The 23,300-nt window shown below is 41.8% G+C and overlaps 2 protein-coding genes, 1 long non-coding RNA gene and 2 other non-coding genes across 7 annotated transcripts in view; 2 read left to right on the plus strand and 3 right to left on the minus strand.

Annotated features, from left to right (window-relative positions):
* The window catches only part of SH3D19 (SH3 domain containing 19), a 135,951-nt gene extending 133,962 nt beyond the window's left edge, over positions 1-1,989 (plus strand). The window contains exon 22 of the transcript XR_008550041.1: positions 1,556-1,989. The gene's annotated coding sequence lies outside the window, so the exon portion shown is untranslated. The remainder of the gene's footprint in view (positions 1-1,555) is intronic.
* A 2,680-nt stretch (positions 1,990-4,669) lies between these two features.
* On the minus strand, positions 4,670-8,534 carry RPS3A (ribosomal protein S3A). Its single transcript, XM_037496735.2, has 6 exons — positions 8,428-8,534; positions 7,588-7,691; positions 7,063-7,250; positions 5,602-5,810; positions 5,004-5,113; positions 4,670-4,831 (listed from the first exon to the last, which is right to left on the minus strand). Exons 1-6 carry the CDS (start codon positions 8,487-8,489, stop codon positions 4,710-4,712), a joined length of 795 nt encoding a protein of 264 aa, XP_037352632.1. The 5' UTR covers positions 8,490-8,534; the 3' UTR covers positions 4,670-4,709.
* On the minus strand, positions 5,300-5,369 carry LOC119234952 (small nucleolar RNA SNORD73). Its single transcript, XR_005122724.1, has one exon. It is a non-coding gene; the product is annotated as a small nucleolar RNA SNORD73 (small nucleolar RNA).
* Positions 6,490-6,562, minus strand: LOC119234951 (small nucleolar RNA SNORD73). The gene has a single exon (XR_005122723.1). It is a non-coding gene; the product is annotated as a small nucleolar RNA SNORD73 (small nucleolar RNA).
* Positions 8,535-8,739: 205 nt separating the features above from the next.
* Positions 8,740-23,027, plus strand: LOC119234482 (uncharacterized). Of its 3 annotated transcripts, none has more exons than XR_008550045.1 (4): positions 8,740-8,973; positions 11,650-11,736; positions 15,710-15,825; positions 22,703-23,027. It is a non-coding gene; the product is annotated as an uncharacterized LOC119234482 (long non-coding RNA). The 3 variants fall into 3 exon arrangements; XR_008550046.1 differs by lacking the exon at positions 22,703-23,027 and adding an exon at positions 22,556-22,696; XR_008550044.1 differs by lacking the exon at positions 15,710-15,825.
* Positions 23,028-23,300: the final 273 nt, after the last annotated feature.

Here is a 23,300-nt window from a genome sequence, read left to right on the forward strand (position 1 = left end):
CGCTGCCTTTCATAACTTTAACACTAGCATTCCCTATCACAGTGTTGTGTCCAACAGAATTGACCACCCATCAGATTGGTGTGACTGGGTAATTTATAACATTAAAGAATTATTATTGAAATTTGGAGATGGATTAGTAAGATAGTGGATGTGTTTTCTTCTTAAGGAAGCATTTTAAGATACATGGTGAAATATTTGATGTCTGGAATTTGTTTCAAGTAACTGGGGAGAAGGAAGTGTCAGAAATGTGTGCTGCTTGACATTCTATTCAATCTGTAAGCTAAAAAGTTAGCCTGCCACAGTTTTATGGATGTTGGCAAAAGATATGAAACTGCTGGGATTTGTTTCTCACAGGCAAAGCAACAGAGCTTCATGTGTGTGTCAGTTCCCAGGCCTCTCCAGATCCCACAGAGGGGATGCAAAGGGCCCATCTAGCGGTGGTTGTGTTACAGAAGAGGAAGACAGGGATTTGCCACCTTTGCAGGAAGCAGAAGCAAGCCTGTTCTTTTCCAAAGGGGAGAGATTACCTTATCCCTCAAGTCTGCTCAGAGGGTGAAAACACAATCGTGAGAATGGGCCAGGTGAAGCATAGTCAGGGCATTAGGGCATTGTCGTCTCGGCATACCCATGGGGAAAGTGCAGGACCGTTGGGCCAGATGCCAGCTCACCTCTCACAAGGATCGACGGCGAACCCATCAGCAGGTAAGGCTGTTGATGGCAACGCTGCTTGATTCAGGCAGCAGTTCTGGAATCAAAGGTACTAGTGCTCCACCAGGAAGGGGGACAGGAATGCAGTTGTGCCTCCAGGGATACTTGGCCATGTCTGCAGACATTTGTTTTTCACAGCTAGGGGAAAGGTGCTACTGCATCTATTGGGTAGCAATACTGCTAACACCTCACAAGGCAGTTATCCTGCCTAAAATGCATAGGACCCTTGGAGCAGCAACATCGTAACCTAAAAATGTATCAGGTGCTGAGGCGTCTGTAGGGACCAAAGTGTCCAAAGGTCCAGTGTAGTCAGTCTGGGTGATAGGGCCTCACTGCAAGGCAGATGGCACATGGGCAGGAGTCAAGTCTGGCTTGCATGGGAACTCTTTACTGTGTGCACAGCCCGTGGGGGCATGTGTTGCCTGCCACACGTGAGGACAGTCAGTGGTGCAGGCTGGACCAGCAGCCTGATTCTGTTAGGTCTTATTAATAACTGGCCTCTCCCCTAGAGGACAAGAGTGACCAGACGCTCTGATCAGCAGGCACAATTCAGCCTTATCGTGAAAACACTGGTCATCAGATGGTGGCAAATGGCAGGGAACTTTGTCCCATTAACACTTCTAAATGTAGCAGTGCCCTAATTGGGCTAATCTCTAAAGCTTTATCCACATTTACAACACAAGCACATATCAATCTCCTGTTGCAGTGAAAGGTAAATAGTACTCTGAATTAGCCCACACACACAAAATATTTTATAAATAAAACATAGCTTAATTTGTGTTCATTGCAAGTTTTGCCCAAGCTCTATTAGTTGATCCTGGATGCTTTATTTTCTTATTTATTGCAGGCACCAGTAAGCTTTTTCCATAGAGGGTCAAGAGACCAAAATGAAGATATTATGTGTAGGAAGAGGAGGAAATGAATCTCCACAAAATTTCAAGTTCAAACTAAGATGATAATTAAGTAATTTCTTTTTTGGGATACCTCCTTTGGGATGAGATTACTTTTCACTTAACTAGGGCTCAAAGTTAGTGATCCCTGCTGTCACACTGATTGCAAATGTTCACCAGATAATGCTGATTTATAGTGAGAATTTATATTGCATCTTTAAGGATGTCTTTTCACATAGGTGGTGAGGAACTTGATCATCATTGTCACTGCCATCTGTAATGCTGCCTTGGTGCCATCATGACTGTGCCACTTTGGTGCAAAGTGCAGCAGCTATGTAAGGAGTGCTCACTGTGTTCCAATAAACTACTTGTAGGTACTGAAATCTGAATTTCAAATAATTCTCACATGTGAAAATCTTAATTTTTCTCCAACCAGGTTATATGGATTTTTCTAGTAATAATGCATACTGACAAACTACTCTGTATGCAAGAACACAAAAAAGTATTGCCATGAAAACTTCATGAGCAGAGAACAAGCTTCAACCAAAATAACCACAGCCAGCCATCAACTTAGGGAATAGCTGTGGTCATTAAAACAGGTACTCACAGCCCTGAGACTGAATGAGAACTGAGTATACATAATGGCCTCGTGCTAAGACAATGTTAATAGTACATTTTTACCTGTTCTGAGTAATTATGCTGGCAGTGGTATTGAGATTGTTGTGAATGCAATGTGGGATAATGATGGGATATTCTTTCAGCGACTTTTTCCAGCTTTAGGAGTCCATCCCCTTCTCTTGGCTCGTGGCCCTTTTTGTGATCAAAGCTAACATCAGGCAGCATCCTAACAACTTTGTCCCAACCTTTTCTGCCACTCTTCCACATTTAGGAACCTGTGTAATTGCATTAGGCCCACACAAATAATAGAGGCCATTCTCCCTAACCGTTTTCTCTCCTTTTCATATTAGCATGCACTTTCATACTTAGTGGTGCTGTGGGATTGTACACACTTAGAGGCAAAGCCAATTTCAAGCCATTTGCTGTTTTAGTCACAAAATACAAGGCAGTCATGCCTTAATAAAACAGACTTCAGTTACCTATTTTTGAATAATTGTGTATTTCTGGTCAGTTTTTATTTTCCTATGAAAAATCAAGGTAAAACAGACTTGAGTACAATCACAAGTCACAAGGCAAAAAAAACCCTCTAAACTCACCTACATATGAGGTAAGATACTTAAATGGGAAAATTAGAATTTCATTAGGTGAATCTTAACCACCTTTAAGCCAGACTATGGGGAGGCTGTTTGATTAATCAAACACGCCAACCCCATTTAGGTATAGAAGATTGGAACTTGACTGTCAATTATCTTGCTAAATGATGTCCAACATCAAAAGGAAAGCCACCATTTATGTAATTCCTGGTCTGCAACTCCGTGACTTTAGACCCAATTATCTATACCCTTGAAAGAAAGCCCCTATCATTTGAGGCCCAAATCTGCAAAGGTTTCCAGTAGAAGACATTAAGGCACTTGCTTTTTCACTGATGTAATAGGGAATGTCATTCATTCCTTTGTTCAACAAATACTGCACTTGGCAATGGAAGGTATAGCAGCAAACCATGTCCTCATGGGTACAAATATACCAAAATAAAGAAAAATAGTGCTGAGGGTGAGTACAATTTTTAACAGGGCTAACAAATCATCAGACGCAAGAGGTTAAAGCAGTAAGCTCCTTTGCCATATCAAGGGAAGAGTATTTCAAGCACAGGGGAACCAAACATAAGAGCCCTAAAGTAGAAATGTACCCCATGTGTCTAGGAATAGGAAGGGCAGTTTGGCTAGAAAGAATGGTGGGGACACAAGTTGGAGACAAGATCCGATATTTTTTGGGGTCAATCTAACACACAAACTTCTGTAAGTGGGGGTGACAGGGAGTAGGTATCCCTAACAATGTAGGTGCCTTGTTCTAAAAGTGACTGTAATGGAGATAAGAAATGATCCAATTCCACATAAATTTTGAAAAAGCCAAAGTATCTTGGGTCCTAAGCCCTAAGGTTCTTTAACACCAAAGTCTGATAAACTAGCACAGGAGAGTAGCCAGTGAAAAGGGGAAAAAACTGAGGTGCAGTTCTAGAATACAATTAAAGTTAGGTGTACATGGAATATTACTCAGCATTCAAAAAAAGATACACAAATGCAATTTACAGTAACATGGAGCTGGAAGGGATCTTGCTCAGGGAAACAAGCCAGAAAGAAAAAGAAAAATACCGGATGGTCTCACTCATGGCAGGAATCTAGAAAACCTAAATAAGGGACCAGGAAAAAGAGTAACTATAAGAAAGAAAAAAATCAAAATCAACAAACAACTATGAACCAGAGACAAATTATGGGGGGGGGGGCGGTTTGCAATTGTATGGGGAATATAAAAATAAAATTAAAAAAAAATAAAATTTGATGCAATTAAGCTTAGAGAAAGTTCATAGAAAGTGGAAAAAAATAAAATTAGGTGTAAGTCAACTGTCAGGTATCACTAATAGAAGTAAAATGAAGGCCAAGAGTGGGCCACTATACTAAACAGCCAAGTCACTTGTCATCTTGATGACGACAGCTCTCAAAGGTATGGGAAGAAAAATTTAATTGTAGTTAAGTACAATTAAGACAGCATTTGGATTAAAAACAATCCATGGGCTCTTCCTCCTTTTCCATATTCAGTTTAGCATAGGGAATGTCTGTGGCTCCAGGGCCTTTAGGAATACCTGAAAAGTTGTTTAAAATGGAAGTTCTTCAGTTCTCACCCTAGAATTACTGTGTTAGAAATTCTAGGGGCAGGGTCCCACAATCCATCTTAACAAGTCTTCCAGGAGGTTTGAAAACTATCAAATTTAGGCCACATAAGGGTTCCTCGTATTAGACATCTGTAAAATGACAAGGCCACCACCCTTCTTCAAATACTTAGTAACTAAGAGCAATGGATAAAATCCAGACATCAGTTTAGAAAAGTTCCATTATTATCCCATTGGAACATGATTTATCAGTTACTATATTATTTCAAAAAGAGTCAGAAATGAAACATCACAAATTTGACTTTTTATTTGTCATCAAAGTCTGATTTTTAAACAGATTCCTGAACTGGTGGTTCATAGCCATCAGCTCGTTCAACTTTAGCACCTGTCTCGTCACCAGTAGCCTTTCCAGAACTACTGCCTTCACCATGAAGCTCCATGAGTTTTCCCACTAAAAGGAAGAAAAAAATTTGTTATACATTAACCGTATCTCAAAATGATGGCAGTCAATAATACATAAGCATTTTTTAAAAAAGAAATTATTTGGCCTCAAAAAAAACCCCAAAATGTCAAATAATGTATTTGACCACATTTCCTCCCAGGAATCCTATTTTGAAACTTACATTCAAACTTTGGCTTCTTCAGCATTTTTACTTTTCTAACAAAGACATCATGGAGTGGGTAGATAGACTGGCAAGCCTTTTCTATGTCTTTCCCAATGCTGTCTGGAATCCTGCAAACCAGCAACAATAGATTAGAATAAGCCCACACATACAATACACTTGAACATACAAAACACTCGCACAAGGTTATCTATCGTCCTTCACAGGTAAAGACTAAATGATGTAATTGCACAGCTAGTTAGTAGCCAAGTTAGCACTTGGGTCTTATGCCTTTCTAACACTAGTAACTGTATGGGAACATCAGAAAAATGTTAAGTATTATCACTGGACCTCATCTGGGACCGAAACATTTTGTCATCACTTATTCCCATACACGGAAGCAAAAACATTTCCTGTATTTCAACTTTGCCATGAAATAACTTCATTCTCCCCTGCCAGCCCCAAAGGATAAAGAAACCTAAGCATTTAACATGCATTCATTTTGAGGGGAGTAGATAGTTTCATAGACAGGATTTTAACAAAGGTCTGGCTCTCTTCTCATGCTTTCCCCTTATCTGAGGGATAAGAGTTGTGTTGAATGTGGGAAACAAACACTTACAATTTATTGACCACCTCTTTCAAGTCATTTGTCTGCACCTCTCGGGTCATGATTTCCATCATCTTTTTCCGGATCTGGCGGACCTGCTGGTGCTGAGCATAAGAGGTCTTCCGAATCTGATTGTTTCGTTTTTTAGTAAAACCAACACAGAAGAGACGAAGCAAATAGCCGTCCGTAGTCTTGACATCAACATGAGCTTCAATCATGGTCTAGTTTAAAGAAAGAAAGAAAAAAAAAACTGTCAGATAATACAGTTTTAATGTTTATTTATTTACTCCAGTTCTACTTTTTAAAAAAAGCTGGAAATATGACACCACAGAAACTTAATGTTGCATGTCTGATTTACAAAATCAGGTTCTTTGAAGTAAACTCACCAACAATCACTCCAAATTCTTACTATTCTTGATATCCATTGAACTGTCTTCTCTCTAGGTAACTTCTCTATCCACACTACATTATCTCAACAGCACCTACCACCATACCTTTTAAAAATAAATACCAACCTCTAACAGTTTGTCCCTACTCCAAACTCATAAATACCAGAGGAACATGATAAGTTCTGAGACACCACAATGTAGACATCTACATTTATTCAATCTTTTGTTAAAAAATGTACTGATTAGGTAAAATACTGTTGTACTAACACTAAAGTATTTTTAGGTGTCATTTGTTTCAAACAAAAGCCATGCTATGGATTAAATATTCATCTTTATAGCTAAAAGAAAATGAAAAAATAAGTTATTAGTGCCAAAAATTTAAAAAAAAGCTCTCTCTTAGTGACAAAAACTTAATTGCTTCCTTTGCATTTTATAAATATACCTCAGTTTAACAATTATAGCAAAAGGACCTTAAAAGTATTTTCAGAAATGCAACTGTAAAACCTGAGGGAACGTCAGAAATAAATGTAACGGTATAATCAGTAAGTATCATCTGGGACCGAAACATTTTGTCATCATTCATTCCCATACACAAATCCCAAATCTGGATGTTTAGACACATCTGAACCAGTTTAACTATTTGTTAGAATACTGTTAGCTAAATGCGGTCTCTCAAACTCTGTGCTAAGTATATATTTACATACATCTTTACTTCAGCCTCTTAACTGAGATAGTCTTACCTATAGTTCCACAAGAAACCAAGACTTGGCAAGCTTTAAAGTACGTGCCAAAGAGCACACAACTGGGAAATAGGGAAGGATTCAACAAGAACCACCCAAGCCACCCTTTCACTATAAAGTTGTCCAGAGATCCGAAACATTCTAAAAGACAAGTAGAACTGCGAACCAGCACCCAGAAGTTCCTCACACAGTCAACCCATGAAGCAAAACATAATAATAATAAACCCACACGTCAATTGCTCCATATTTTGTCATTACATCATGACACCTTTGTAAAACCACCTACCATATCCCTGCCTGGGCATACCTTAGCAACATTCACTTCAAGGAACTTTTGGTCTCACCTGCCATTTTTTGACCATGGAGCACATTTTATCTCGGGTAAGATCCATGCCATGAAAGTTAGTCAGGCAGTTCTTGCCCTGAACATCCTCAGTAATTAGCTTGAATTTTCTAAATGCAACTTCATCATTCTGCAGATCAGCAAGGCTCACTTCAAAAACTCGACCTTTGAGGCCATCAGAGGCGATTTCTATAAAATAATCAATTGTCTCATTAACATCAGCAACCACATAAGCAACAAGACACGCTTCCAAAAATAATGTTCACACATAAGGCTATGGGTAAATTATAAAAACGCTAATGTTTGTTAACCAAATCCGTCTGCACAGCGCTCATCAGAAACTCAGAACTAACCATACATGTTGTCTTAGTAACTTAAAAGCACTGTCTTGCTTCTACTAGTGCTGCACCAAAAACAAGCACCACAGGGCAAAGCTGCACGACATGTCCTTAGCATGTGCCCCCCCCCAACACGACCCAGATACATACATCTCCAGAAAAATAAAAGTGAAGAATAAGGTACTCACTGGTTCCTTGTGTTCTCGTGACTAACGTTTTTCCAATATTTCTTATATTGAACATTGCTGGTGCTTTCACATCGTACCAGTCTTTTTTAGAAAATGGATCAACCCTGGATTTTAAGAAAAGAAAGCACTTTTATAGCAGATCAGACACTTTTCCTTTCCTCCTTCTGTAGGACTGCTAACCTTAGTTTGTGTGAAGACTTTAAAAGGCTAACAGGCAGGCAGAACTGGAGTAAACGACTCCTGCCACATTAAGGAGAGGGGCCCAAATCCAGCTTCTTTCATGATGTCTGTTTCACAGGACAAACCACACTCTGAAAAAGTTATGCCCAAACACACTCCCAACCCCACTGCAACCTCCAGTACAGACACCACCGCCCAGCATGCACGTCTCTCGAACTTTAGTGATACAAGACGACACGTTCTGGCAGGCCGGGTTCCTCAAGGCCTCACGGGGCCCCATCAGGACCCCCCAGGTTTCCCCCAGGTTCCCCCCGGCCCAAAGGGAGAGGCGGCGCGGGGTCCCGGTGGACAAGTGACTTCCCAAGGGCAGCTCTTTTCGTGGCATCAATTCCCCGTGGGCTGAGGCCCGTGAGCCCGTAACCTGGAGCACGCGACCCCGGCTCGCGGCAGCACCCCGCGCGCACAGGGCCAGAGGAGCTGCAGCCGGCCTCCCCGCCACAGCACCCGGCCCCGCCAGGCCGCGGCTGACTTTACCAACCCGGCACGGCCCGCACAATCCGACGGGCATCCTTGCCATCCAGCCCACGCCGCGATCCAGAACCCGCCCGCTGACTCCAGCAGGAACCCAGAAAGCGGGGTGCCGCGACAGTCGCCACTTACACTTTCTTCTTGGCTCCCTTTTTGCCACCTTTCGTAAGGCGCTTGTTTTTGCCGACCGCCATGGTGCCGCTCGGAGAGCCAAAAGGGCGGAAGTGTAACTCGCGCGAGAACTTAGGCGCACGGGCCGGGGCGCGCCGCCGTTTGCGTGACCTTCGATCTTACGTTCTTCCTGCCTCAGAATATCGCGATAACTGAAAGAGGCAGTGGGTCTGGCTGCGACAGCGCCCTCTGGTGTTGGGAGACTGCGTCATCACCCGCTGACGCCCGGGCCTGGCTGTTTTCCGCGGCGGCGACGCCCGGAAGTAAGTTTCCGTAGACGGAGACGCCCGATGCAGGGCGCAGCTCGGCAGAGCCCCTGCAAACTTGTTTCTTTTCGAGAGCAAGGGATTTGGGGTCACAGTAGATACCGGGTTCAAATGCTAATTTCGGTCTACTTAGCCTAGTCACCCGGCCGTGCTTAAGGCCCCCGGTATGGGGCCGCCTCGGCGGCCCGGGCACTCCGGGTGCTAGAGAGGTTCTGCCTGCTGGTAGGAGGCGGTTAGTCAGGTATGTTCGCTGTGTGGACATATGTCAAGCTGACACGGATTTGTGTGCTTGGCTGTATGTGAACTTTATTGATTAAAAGTGTGGGGTGCCCCCCCCCAAGTTCACGTCAGAGGGCTCATGCCGACATGGTGACAAAGTTTTCAGGGAGGCATTTCTCACACTGTGGCGTGAACACCCAGACGTCACTTGTTTTGGGGTTGTTTTTTTTTTTAATTTGTGCATACAGGAGCTGGGGGGTAGCCCATGGGGGTGGGGTGGGGTGAGAGGATTCACCAGAGACAGAGTGGGGAGCAGGACAGGCAGACGGACCGTAGTACACAGCTGAGGGGAGCAGTGGGGAGACAGGAGAGGTCTGCTCGCCATGTGGGTTGCTCCCTGGCCAGAGATCAAACTCGTGCTGCAGAGGCTGCCAATAGCTTCATAGTGCTGTGCTTAACCCCTTGCGCCAGCAGGGAAGCCCTCAAATAACTTTAGGGCCGCGAAAGGACCCAGTTTTTTTTAAATGATCTCAGCTCTTCTGATTCTTACCCTGAGGGGCAGTGGCCCCAGATATTTTCATTTTAAAATAATAATTGGATGTCTACATTTTAAATTGAAATCTCAAAATCTTCAAGTGTTTGCAACTAACCAAAAAATTTTTTTTATTTTTTTTAAAGATTCGTTTATTTATGCATACAAGAGCTGGGGTACAGGCCAGAGATGCGGGGGGGGGGGGGGGGGTTGGGGGGGAGAGGATTCACCAGAGACAGTGGGGAACAGAACAGGCAGACTGGCCGAAATACACTGCTGGGGGGAGCAGCAGGTGAGACAGGAGAGGTCTGCCTTGCCATGTGGGTATCTCCCTGCCCTGGATGGAGATTGGCTGCAGAGGCTGCAGATTGCTTCATAGTGTGGTGTTTAACCCCTTGCGCCACCAGGAAGGACCCCTCAAAAATATTTTTAATTGTAGGGGCTTAGCAAAATTCACCCTGGCTACCTGTGGCCCATTGCTTTAAGTGTGCAGTCCTGGAAATCTGGCCACACAATTTGGTGCTCAGATAGGTATATTGCGTTCCCTTCCTTCCCCACTGGAGACACACACACAAACACACACACACTCATTCCCTTCCTTCCCCACTGGACACACACACACACACAAAATCAGAAACCAAACCAGAAACCAAGTCCCAATCCCAACCCTGCCCCCCACCCCCAGCAAGTCTGTGGTTCTTATAGTCCCTTCTAGCCCTTCTTGCCTCCACCCCCTACTCCTTTTTCCCCCACTCTCTAAAATGCTCATCCTAAATCTCCAATTCAGTCCTGTAATCTTTCAATAATTCCTGTAATCTCAATTGCTGTTTATAAAATGAAGTAAAAATATTTGTTTCGCAACTATGTGAATATATTTAACACTACTGAAAACAGTTAAGATGGTAAATTTTGTGTTAGACATTTTTACCACATTAAAAAATAAATAAATTCTTAGGTGAGACTGTAAAACCACTTTCCTGAGCCTACTCATACCTTTTCATCTCCACCATATCTTAACCTACACCTGGTTGGTGCATCTGGAAGTATTTCATATTCCCTGGACTGAACAGGTAGTTTTCTCTAGTCTCCATTTCTTTTCCTGCATCAGCAGACAAATACATTTTTCAAGATAGCTCAACTTCATTTTTCCTTAGAGTAAGAGGTTGATTCCCCAAACTTTCCCTTAAACTTTCCCTCAGACCTACTCCCAAAGGACCAAGCACCATTTAACTTGCTAGTAGCTATTGATCAAACCTGTCCCTTCCTCACTCTGGGCAGGAAGGCACACAGTACAGTAATTGTCTTATTTGTGCCCCATTTCTGAGCACAAACAGCCTTCAAAATATTTGTTGGATGAGCAAATAAGAGGTACACTACACTGGTGATATTTGTGAGCTTTCTTACTTTTGCGAATCAGTTAAACATTTTCAAAATAATTTTGGGAACCAACATAACTAATTTTTCAATTTTACCAAACTTCAAAACAAAAACAACTACCTAGCATTGTCATTTCATTTTAAAATTACAATTTTGCCCCAACCTAAAAAAAAATCCTCTAAAAAAATCAGTCCTTAAATAAATAAATCAGCTTTATGAAAAACTATAGACTTTATTTTTCTTGTCTCATTGCAGATTGGTGAAAACTAGTAGCCAGTGAAAATCAATGAGTCTTTCCAAATATAATATTGATCTAATACACTGTTTATTCTATATTTATAGTAATTTGACTATTTCCTAAGTAGCAGTTCACTACCTTAAAATTTTCTCAAGGGCCTCCCCAGTGGCGCAGCGGTTGAGCGCTGGGTTGTGAAGCTGCCTGCAGCCTCTGCAGCGCCAGTTCAATCCCCGACTGAGCCCCGGCCACCAGGAAGAGGGTCCCACATGGCGCGTAGACCTCTCCTGCCGCCCGCTGCTCCCCTCAGCAGTGTACTTCGGTCCTTCTGCCTGCTCTGCTCCCCGCTCTGGCTCTGGTGAATTCTCTCACCCTCCCGCTCTTCTGACTGTACCCAGTGCATGTATAAAACAAACAAACAAACAAACAAACAAATTTAAATAAAACATGCCTCTATAAAAATTAAAAAAAAAAATTTCTCAATGGAAAATGTTATAGAGTACTAGGTACCGATTCCAGAATAAAAACTGAATTTGCCTTCTTCCTGCCCTCAGTGAAAGAGCCACAGGGGAGGCATTAATGAAGTCAGCTGCATCTAGTATATTCTAGCTACACCATCTCCTAAGGAATTTGTCAGAGAGGTATGTATTTATAAAACCATTTTGAAAAAAATTATATTTCCTTTATAGTAAGAATTTCAAAATTCCAACAGAATAAAATGGAACAGAAAAATGTGTGACTACCTCAAAGATAGTAAGGTGTCATTAATTTTCTTCTGTGACTTATCTATTAAATTCACCCAATGATGTTAAAATTTTGATCACTTGTGTTTTTTTATTTCTGAAAGTTCCTTTGAAAATTTCTTTTTCAATTTATGTCATTTTGTGTAATTTTTAATATACTCAGTAAGCGTAATCATAATAGTTCCACTATCTGGAGTCTCTGCCAGTCTGTTTCTGTGGTCTGTTTTTGTGCTGGTTTTCCCTCATGGATCTAGTTTCCTTGTGTGCCCACTTAGATTTGGGTACTGGTCACTGTATTTGAAAACTTATTTGTCGGAATAATTTGAGGCCTAAGTTGATGACACTATCTGCCAGAAAGGATATGCATACCTCCTGCCAGAGTCCTGTGTGCTTATCCAAGATGACTTTCCACTGAGCTTTTGACTTGAGGCTTCCTGAGCATCCTGTCCCAGGGGGTTCAATCCCAGCTGTAATTCTTTGACGGAACTTCCCCACTCTGGATTCAGCTCTCACCTTGAGGGTGTTGGTCTTTGAGGTCACAATTAAATGAGTGGATGATCCCCTGTTAGAGTCTGAGATTGGATCTATGTCCCTGTCACCCAGAGTGGCTATCCAAATTTCTGATTTTCTGGAACCAAAAAATACTCTTAGAGAAAATGTAAATTGGTGTTTGTTTATCTTGTTTAGTCCATGTTTTAAAATAGTTATAATTTTGGAGCATGGGGTATATATAGTAAGTCGTTATATTTAACTAGTGGGTTAGAAATGTCTCCCATCAGATTTGAGGGGAAATTTAAGAAAATTTTGGTTTGTTATCTTAAATTTTAAAATTGGGCTTTCTAGTTATCATTCTAGTAAAATAAATTTGAATTTTAGCTTGCTTTTCACTGATGACATCTAAAATACTTAACTGATAGACAGTATAACTGTTGCTCTCTCATCAGTACCCTTGGGTTTTCCACAATGATAGGTCATTTGAAAAGTAATTTGTCAGTATGATTCAAAAGCCATCCTGTTGCTACCTGGAAGCATATTATAAGGAAAAGACCCCAAATTGGGGGGCAAAAAACTACATATATCAAGATAGTATTCATCTTAATTATAAAATTATAAGACTAGGAAAAACCTAACTGCTGTAAAAGAAGGAAATGATCAATAAATTATGATATGTCCACTTGATGAACAGCCATTATGAATTATGTGTATAAACATTATTTAGACATAGGGAAAATGTTTATGATAAAGTGGTCAGTACTAAAACTGTATAAACAGGATAAGAACTGTATGGACATCTAGTAGCCATACCTTCATAGCAGGATTAGAGAAAAATGCACATTTCAGGTAGGAACTACTAGAAATTAATGTTATCACATTTCATTTGGGTTTTATGACCCCTGTGAGTCCTTTTACCAATCGGTTCCTTTTCCCCTACCTCTCAATGTCTGACTAGTCCAATCCTTCACCAAGTGCCTCCTGTCACCAACTGAGTCCTATCCCCTATCATTTTTAGAAATTGATCCTGTTGCCTTCTTTAGATAATGTGGGGACTTGCAAGTGACAGTCAGTAAGGACTCTGGATGTTTTTCTGTATGGACCGAGAAGCCATTGGAGGACTTTGAACAGTCACACTGGCACTTGTTTGGAGAATACAGAATAGCAGAGCAAGAGCAGAGTCAAGAAGTAAAAGACATGATGATAGCTTGGCTTGGGGAGGTAGAGGAGGAAGTGCAGAGGGTGGGGAGCAGTGGAAACGGAACCCCACACTTGGAGACTAAGATGCAAATGTGTCCTCTGTAGTTGAGAGATGCAGTTGCCCTGGGTGGAGGCTTGCACTGACAACTTGGTTGTACTTTGAAGATAGGAGCCAATAGAATTTGCTGATTAATTGCTCTGGGAAGGAAAGGAGGAATCAAATATAATTATGTTGTATTAGAATGACTTTTTTTTTTTTTTTAGTGCTTAGCTACACCATCCCCTTTTGAGGAGAAGACAAAGAATTATAAATATCTTTCTCTGTGTACTAGTCATACATGAGTGAATGACTCAATCAGCCAATAGACGAATCCTGATTAATATTTTACTTTATAGATTACCCATTTTCTTTGGGAATTTAGCTTTTCTCCTTGTTTCACTGTTTACAAAGTGAAAATAATGTATAATGAGTTCTCATTAGAGGTGTTCTAATGGGATTATTGAAATCTACTCTAGGTCAGTGCTTCCTAAAGTACAAGTCATCAGTATATTTACAAGTCAACAAGCTATGGAAAGTTGGGACTGACATAAGGAGCTTTTGACAGAATGAAATCAATTGTGTCACTAACCAGGATGTTTAGTGTAGCTGAACCCCGCCCCCCCCCATAGTAAAACTTTATCTGTTAAGGAAGTAGTACATTGATTTGCATTCTGGCATAAGCTCCTTATCTTGTTGCCAACTGGCACCTTTCTTGCAGCTACAACAAAGGATGAGCTGGCTTCCCTGAGTGCTGCAGAATATCTTGTTAGGCCTGCCAAACATATTATTTTTTTTAAATATTTATTTATTTATGCATGCAAGAGCTGGGGTACAGACCAGAGATGCAGGGGGTGAGAGGATCCACCAGAGACAGAGTGGGGAACAGAACAGGCAGACCGACTGAAGTACACTGCTGAGGGGAGCAGCGGGCAAGACAAGAGAGGTCTGCTGTGCCATGTGGATTTCTCTCTGGCCGGCCGGGGATCCAACTCCTGCTGCAGAGGCTGCAGATTGCTTCATACTGCGGTGCTTAACCCCTTGGGCCACCAGGGAGGCCCCTTGACAAACATATTAAAGGCCTGGCAAGATTCTTAAAAGTCCCAAGATGATCTTCAGAGTTGCATAGGGAAGATGAAGTCTTTGAAAATGAGAAAATTAAGTTTCTGAAAGGACTTTGAAAAAGTTTAAAGGCAGCATGACGTAATGGAAAGAACTTGTATTTTCAGTTCAAATATGGTTTCAAATCACTGCTCTGTCACTACTATGTGACCTTATATTGTCTTGGTTTTCTCACCAATAAGGGGGATTAATTCCTATCTACTGTAGTTAGTATAAGGTTTAAATGACTCAGCAGTCACCACAAGTGCAGTGTAGCGTGGAGATTAGCCTGTAGTAAGCACTCGGTAAATATTAACTTCTCTATTCCAAATAAATATCAGATATATTATCTCGCTTTCTCTCAGCTGCCCATGAACACACACATCAATATCATCCTTCTATCCTTAACTTTGTAAAACGGCTGCTGTTGCTCTTTTGGGAGTTGTTTCCTAAGCCTACCTGTCCGCTGGTTTCTCATTGGTGGCAGATACAACTAAGGGGCTTGTTCCAGGAAACAAAACAAGAGAAGAGATGGAAAAGTGAGATTAAATCTGTACACAGGGCCTCCCCTTGTGGTGCAGTGGTTGAGCGCTGGGCTGCGAGGCTGCCCACAGCCTCTGCAGCGCTGGTTCTTTCCCCAGCCACTGGTGAGGGTCCCACAAAAAATAAATAAATAAATCTGTACACACTGACACTGCTGTCATTACAAAAGTATGGTGATGTAGTCAGGCTAGATTCCTTATTACCATTGCCCTCACTGAGACCAACACCCATTCAGAGGACAAGCATCTTTTTTTTTAAAATCCCGACACCCATTGTTCTTGCTCTTCTTAGGTGGGAATTGAAACCATGTTCCCCGTGCTATAAATGGTAGAACTTCCTTCCAGTCAGCATTTCAAAAAGTGAAAATCTAGGGTTCAAGTCTAGTTTTGTCACTGTTTGGTATCATATAGATTTGGGCTCAGCCTCGCCTTACCACCTAGTATTTGAACATCATGAGTGTTTCATCTTTCTGAACTTCTTTCCTCACTCTGTTGGAAGCTCAACTCAAGGCTGCCAGTTTTCACAATTCCAGGGAGCACCACTCACATGACAGGACTGAGGCAACACTGGTTCCGAAACTTTAACATGACTTCAATAATAGTGACAAAGACAAGGTAGGAATTACTCCTTTATGTGGCAGTCCAAGTGTATACAGTCCAGGGCTGATGCCTAGGCTCCAGGACACTGGGGGGCTTAGATTCCCAAGGCTTCACCAGTCTTACTATCCCACCATTCAAAATGTGTTGCTTTCACCTGTGTGGTGCAAGAGGAACAGTCACCAGTTATTCCAGCAGGGAGCAGGAAAAGCAAAGAGGGCATGTTCCTTTCCTCGCAGAACAGTATCCACAAGTTCCACATATCCACTCTGCTCATATCACTTTGGAGTCAACTCCCAGCCTGAAAAATGTAGACTTTTGCTTTATAACCATGTGCCTCTCCAAAAGTTTTATTACTTTGCAAGAAGGGAAGAATGGGTAGTTAGTAATAATTTCTCTCTGCCTTGTAAAGTTTTTATGAAAATGAAATGCATAGCTGTTGCAACACCACACTGACAAAGAGGTGGGAGTTGTGGAGCAGGCTACACAATGCAGGATGCTGCTGAAGAGCAAGATCCTGGCCTTTTTATTGACTCACAGCATTGCTTGTAAGGGGGAGGAGCAAAAGGAAAGGGGAAGGAGAATAAAGAAAGGGAAGAATGTAGAAGATCAGGGATTGTGAGTCTGCCCTCCAGGCACTTCTTATCTGCTTAATGACTTGGTGTTGTCATTGAGATCAAGCCCTAATTCCCTCCCAACTCCCTGGTTTTAATCTTATCAACAAGGTGTTCCAATGATCAGCTTCTGGGGCCCCTTGTCATACATAGGTCCTCAGCCCTCATCCCCCACCCCGGGCGTTCCTGGTCATACCTTGTGATGCATATCCTTCCTAGCAAGATCCAGCTTTGTGCTCTTGTTTGATTTGCAAAGGCACCTTGCAGGGTTGGGGTCCTGTACATAACTGACCAGGCCATTTTGACCTTGCTTAGGATTTAGAACAAAATAGTGGCTGAACAGGCTGCTTAGGAGTAGCAGACCCACCTGTAGCAAAGTGACACAAAGTAGATGGTAAAAAAATGTTTATTTCCTTTCTAACTTTCTTACTCTCCTAACCCTTTTACTCAAAATGGAAACTTATTTCCAACATTAGCATTACATTAACAGCAGATCAGTAAGAATTATGTAAGAATGATATAGACTTTAAATTCATTTTTCTATTAAAATGTGTAGCACTAGGAGGGGGCCTCTATGGTGGCACAGAGGGCTATTGCCTTAAAGATTTATTTATTTATGCACACAAGAGCTGGGGTGCAGGGCCTCCCCTGGCGGCGCAGAGGTTGAGCGCTGGGCTGTGAGACTGCCCACGAGGGTCCCACAAAAAAAAAAAAAAAGAGGTGGGGTGCAGGCCAGAGGTGCAGGGTGGTAGGGGTGGTGAGAGGATTCACCAGAGACAGAGTGGGGAGCAGAATAGGTGGACCTACTGAAATACACTGCTGAGGGGAGCAGCAGGTAAGATAGGAGAGGTCTGCTGCGCCATGCAGATCATCTCCCACCTCCTGGGGATCGAATTCGTGCTGTAGTGGCTGCTGATAGCTTGACAGTGCTGCAACTTAACCCCCTGCGCCACCAGGGGAGGCCTGGTGATGAGTAAATATATGTGAGCAATTCAGGGGGCCCCAATATAGGGGTCCTAATGATAGTTAACTTGATCTGTCACTTAAGGAATAAATCAGTGTTAAAAAGAAAAAAGATTCCCTCCAAATTCTGGTATTGTTAAATAGGGGGCGTGAAGAGGTGCTATAGACTCTGCCCTCAAGAATCTTATGGGGGCCTCCCCGGTGGCGCAGCGGTTGAGCGCTGGGTTGCGAAGCTGCCCGCGGCCTCTGTGGCGCCGGTTCGATCCCTGGCTGCTCCCCGGCCGCCGGCGAGGGTCCCACATGGTGCGCAGACCTCTCCTGCCGCCCGCTGCTCCCCTCAGCAGTGTACTTCAGTCCTTCTGCCTGCTCTGCTCCCCACTCTGGCTCTGGTGAATTCTCTCACCCTCCCACACTTCTGACTGTACCCAGTGCATGTATAAACAAAACAAACAAACAAACCAGCAAAACAAATAAATAAAGCATGCCTCTATAAAAAAAAAAAAAAAAAAAAAAAAAAAAAAGAATCTTATGGCTTAGTGCTAAAGAGATTAAGTAATATAGGCCTATACACTGAAGCATTACCTAAACTATGTGGATTCTATTCAGTGACACCTTCAAGTGGTTCTAGTAAAGCAATGCATGTACTATCATAAAATCCATCGATAGTCAAGTCAAATTACAAAGCCTTCAAAAACACCATACTTGTTATTTGAGCTTTTGGTCAGAGTGAATTCAAGTACACACTTTCTACTGTCTTGTTCTGAAATCTGTATCACATGAGGTCTCCTCTTAAATAGCATGGAGGGCTTCCTCTTATTCATTATAACAAGAGTTCTATTTGTAAATCACATATTCACTCAATACTGTTTTCTAGCTGCATGGAGACTTTAGTCTTCTCAGTAGGTCTATTTTGAGACTTCTCAAAAAATTGTGATACTGTGTAATTTGCAATTAAATGACATGGCTTCAATCCCAGTGTTCCCACCAACTAGTTGTGTGATCCTAGGAAGTCACTTAATCCTCAAAGCTTCAGGTTCCTATAAAATGGAGATAGAAATTCCTACCCTAACCATCTCATAGGATTATTACCAGGTGATCAGTAAAAATAAAAAAAATATAAACAACAATGATTTTTTTTTAGCTGATATAATTTCAGGCCTTGAGCATAGACCAGTATCTAGATGGTATTTAAGTTGCCACTTTATTCTGAGCTCTTCGAAAGATGAACTCACACAGAATTATTCTTTTTTTTCTGCTACACTACCACACAACTTCATGTTTTCTATTCCTATTCCTGTTTTTGCCAATTACCTTCTCAGTGATTGCTAAAGTGAGAAGTAGCTTAAATTATTTAAACCCTTAGAAGCACACTGAAGTTACTGAGAGATCAAGTAGCTGCTTTTGTTATATTATTGCAATGGAGTGAAAATTAACATTGTGGAGCTCCTGACCCAGTGGTAGGATTATTTACATTGTTTCATTTAATCTCTTGTAGTCCTCACAAATGAACTGTAGGGCGGATTATTACATTAGGAAACAAGATTCAGTGGTTAGTGACTTGCTTCAAATTGCAAAACTGTGAGCCAGGAGCTGGGATGCATATCCAAATTTGATTATAAAAATTAAATTTTTTCTCCAAAAGATTCCCCAGTTGGTGTTGATTCTGGTGATCTGGGGTCCACGTTTTAAGAAACACTGGGCAAAATTCTGTTGTTTATCATCTAACATTTATAACGTGGTATTCAACATTGAATTGGAAACCTAATATATACTGATGAGAGAATAATTTAGAGCACTCCTTTTAAAACATATACACTCTTGGGCCTCCCCGGTGGTGCAGTGGTTGAGCGCTGGGTTGCGAAGCTGCCCGCAGCCTTTGCAGTGCCGGTTCGATCCCTGGCTGCTCCCTGGCCCACTGGAGGAGGGTCCCGCATGGCGCGCAGACCTCTCCTGCTGCCCGCTGCTCCCCTCAGCAGTGAACTTCGGTCCTTCTGCCTGCTCTGCTTCCCGCTCTGACTCTGGTGAATTCTCTCACCCTCCCGCGCTTCTGACTGTACCCAGTGCTTGTATAAATAAATAAATAAATAGATAAATCTTTTTTAAAAAATAAATAAATAAAATAATAAAACATATACACTCTTTTTTTGTAAAATAAAAACAAATAGGAAGAACAAAAAAACACATGAGACATACAGAAAACAAAGATGAAAATGGCAAGTATAAATCCAATCCAATAACATTACATGTAAATGGTTAATCAGTCACATCAAATAGCTGGCATTGTTAGATTGAATTTATTTTAAAAAAGACCCAACTGGGGCCTCCCCATTGGCGCAGTGGTTGAGCACTGGGCTGCGAAGCTGCCCGCAGCCTCTGCAGGGCTGGTTTGATCCCCAGTCGGGGGCAAGGGTCCCACATGGCGTGCAGACCTCTCCTGCCGCGCCCGCTGCTCCCCTCAGCAGTGTCCTCCGTCTGTCTGCCTGTTCTGCTCCCTGTTCTGGCTCTGGTGAATTCTCTCACCCTTCTGCGCTTCTGACTGTACCCAGTGCTTATCTAAATAAATAAACAAATCTTAAAAAAAAAAAAAAAAGATCCAACTGTATAATACCTACAAGAGAACATTTCATTTCAAATATATAAATAGGAAGTTTAAAAAATAGAAAAGAGTATATCATGGAAAGAGCAAAAGAGAACTAGAGTGACCATACAGACATACTTTGGAGATATTGTAGGTTCAGTTTCACACCACTGTAGTAAAGCAATAAATAAAGGAAGTCACTAAATTTTTTGGTTTCCCAGTGCATCTAAGTTTTCTTCCACTATACTGTACCCTATACTATAGTCTGTTTATGCAATAGCATTATGTAAAAAAGTGTACATATTTGTAAAATGCTTTTATTACTAAAAAAATGCTAACCATGCACCTTCAGTGAATTATGATCTTTTAGCAGGGGGAGGGCCTTGCCTTAAGTAGATAGCTGCTGACTGATCAGGGTAGTGCTTGCTGAAGTTTGGGGTGTCTGTGGCAATTTTCAAAAATAAACCAACAACGATGTTTGCCATATCATCTAACTCTTCCTTTCAGGAAAGAGTTCTCTGTAGCATGTGATGCTATTTGATAGTATTTTGTCTTTCAAAATTGGATCCAGTTCTCTAAAACCCTCCACCAAGCAGTTGGACTTTCACTGTGCTGAGAATCAGAGAGGAGCTGGAGTATTTTGTCTTTCAAAATTGGATTCAGTTCTCTAAAACCCTCCACCAAGGAGTTGGACTTTCACTGTGCTGAGAATCAGAGAGGAGCTGGGAACTGAAACAACAGAGACTAGCACCCCAGGAGGGGATGTGCAGGTGTTTGGCTGGGAGTCACTCTGTTACATTCTGGAGTGAGAATTCACTCCAGGGCCCTCCTGTAGGAAGGAACAGTTACCTCTGCACCTGGGAGGTAGACAGGCCTAGACACCAAAGCTGAAGAAGAATGAGCCTTCTCGTCACAGGAGAGTATCTAGGTTCACTTTACTCTTTCTTCATTTCCCTCGTATTATCCCTCAGCTTTGGTGGAATCTTATTTGTATGTATCAGCCTGGTTTTAACTAGGCCACAGTGAGTTAACAGCTTGCCCTCCTTTGACCAGAGACTAAACGTGGAAAGTAGGTCCCGTTGGGACCATCCCTTTGGTGGCGGCACTACTGGGGCTTCCAAAAGGAAGGTGAAACTCAGGACATTAAAGCTGGGGCTGAAGCAACTTTGACATCATTTTCCAAAGGATGGTCTCCTTCCCTCCACTGCCGGGAAAGGAGCAGCAGAGGATGATTTATTTTGAAGGGGCCATTAGAACAGTATTTTTCAAACAGCAGGTCAGGCCCACTAATAGGTCACAAAATAAATTTAGTGGCTGTCAATCACGACTGTTTTTAAAGGAAATGAAACAGCAATTATTTTGTTCTTTTTTTTTTTTTTTTTTATAGAGACATGCTTTTTTTTTTTTTTTTAATTTATATTTATTTGGTTGTTTGTTTTGTTTATACATGCACTGGGTACAGTCAGAAGCGCGGGAGGGTGAGAGAATTCACCAGAGCCAGAGCGGGGAGCAGAGCAGGCAGAAGGACCGAAGTACACTGCTGAGGGGAGCAGCGGGCGGCAGGAGAGGTCTGCGCACCATGTGGGACCCTCCTCCGGTGGCCGGGGAGCAGCCGGGGATCAAACCGGCGCCGCAGAGGCCGCGGGCAGCTTTGCAACCCAGCGCTCAACCGCTGCGCCACCGGGGAGGCCCAACAGCAATTATTTTGTAGTTAGAAAGTTTATTATTTCATGAGCTTTTGTTTCGATTTAGAGAAACATGAGTCACTGTGTAGAATGTATCTCTTACTATGGGTTATGATCAGTAATGTTTGAAAACCATTGCTATGAGCACATATCTAGTGAAATCAGCTAGAGTTATCAAAATGGGGTCCTTGCAATTTCACTGCATTTTTTTGTTCACTTTGAACATTCAGATGTTTCTCTGCCGATGGGCAGTGACTCTTTACCTGAAAGATTGCCAGTTGTGGTGTCAGAGGCAGTGAACTACTAGTAACTCATCATCCTTTAATTGCTTGTCTTTTGTGGTCTTTCTTGGGATGCTAGATAAGTTCAAGTGTCATTTGCATAATTTAATTACCTGTCTTTCTGGAATCAAGACAAGTTACAATGTCCCCTCTACACCCCCTTCTCTCTTGAGTTCAATAGTATTTATACCTTTAATTCTGAACCTTAATCATACTGAATTACATGTGACTAAATGGTTTCATATGTGTATGCCATAGTTAATGTGAATTCACTTATCTCCCAGACATTTTTCATCACTTTATAAATTTGGCTTACATGCCAGGTACTCAGATATTCATTTCCTTCTAGCTTACACAGAAGGGCAGTAGCACTGCAGTTATGACTTCATGGCTTTGGAAAAATAAAATTCTTTACCAAAGCATGAAGAAAAACCTAACTGATATCTTTTGAATAACATCAGTCAATCATTATGACTTATAATAACTTATAGACAATTTAAGGGGAAACTAAGGAAATTCCAACAAAAGTAAAATTAGATCTTACTAGGCATAAATAGTTGACTGACATTTAATCTATCCCAGATGACTAGACCAAACCAACCATGATTTATTGTATTCTCTTGCCAGCATTTGGCTCCAGGTAGACATGTCACCAATTATGCCAAATTCTTAGAAATACTTCCTCACTCCTAAAAGTGGGCTTCTTTATGTGGATGTTGGGATGTCTGGGTTATGATGCCAAGAATTTCTGCTATCATCTTTCTGTTGTTTGAGGATGAAGCTGCTTACCTGCAGGATGAAGTGTTATCTGCAAAATGACATAAAAAGGAATAGAAGAACCCTGGATTCTTCATGACATTGTTATACAACTACATCTATCAACCCTGCCCTACCTCTGAACTTCCTTGTTACATGACATAATAAATTTCCTTATTGTCTGAGTCTTACGTACAGTGTGAGTAGGTTTTATTAATTATTTACAGACAAAGCATTCTAACTAAATGTTAATGCCACTTGGTAATACTGATTTTCCCCAGATGCTAATAGAACGCTTTCTGTAACCCATCCTGTACTTTCCAAGTCCTTAGAGAATTTTCTGGAAAATACATGTGAATTTAAAAGTTTAAAAAAAAAAATAAAAGTTTAGAAACTCACCCACATACTCAAGCCTCAGTGTATTGTCAGGATTAGTTTTGTCAAAAGCTGCTATTCGCTTCTGTTCAGCCTGGTACTCACTGACTTCCACTGCAGACTGACTAAGTTTCAGAATTTCTTTTTTTTTTTAATTATGCATACAAGAACTGGGGTCTAGGGGCCTCCCCGGTGGCGCAGCAGTTGAGCGCTGGGTTGTGAAGCTGCCCGCAGCCTCTAA

This window comes from Talpa occidentalis, unplaced genomic scaffold, assembly GCF_014898055.3.
Source record: "Talpa occidentalis isolate TD23 unplaced genomic scaffold, MPIMG_talOcc4v2.1 talOcc4.8, whole genome shotgun sequence".
NCBI lineage: Eukaryota > Metazoa > Chordata > Mammalia > Eulipotyphla > Talpidae > Talpa > Talpa occidentalis.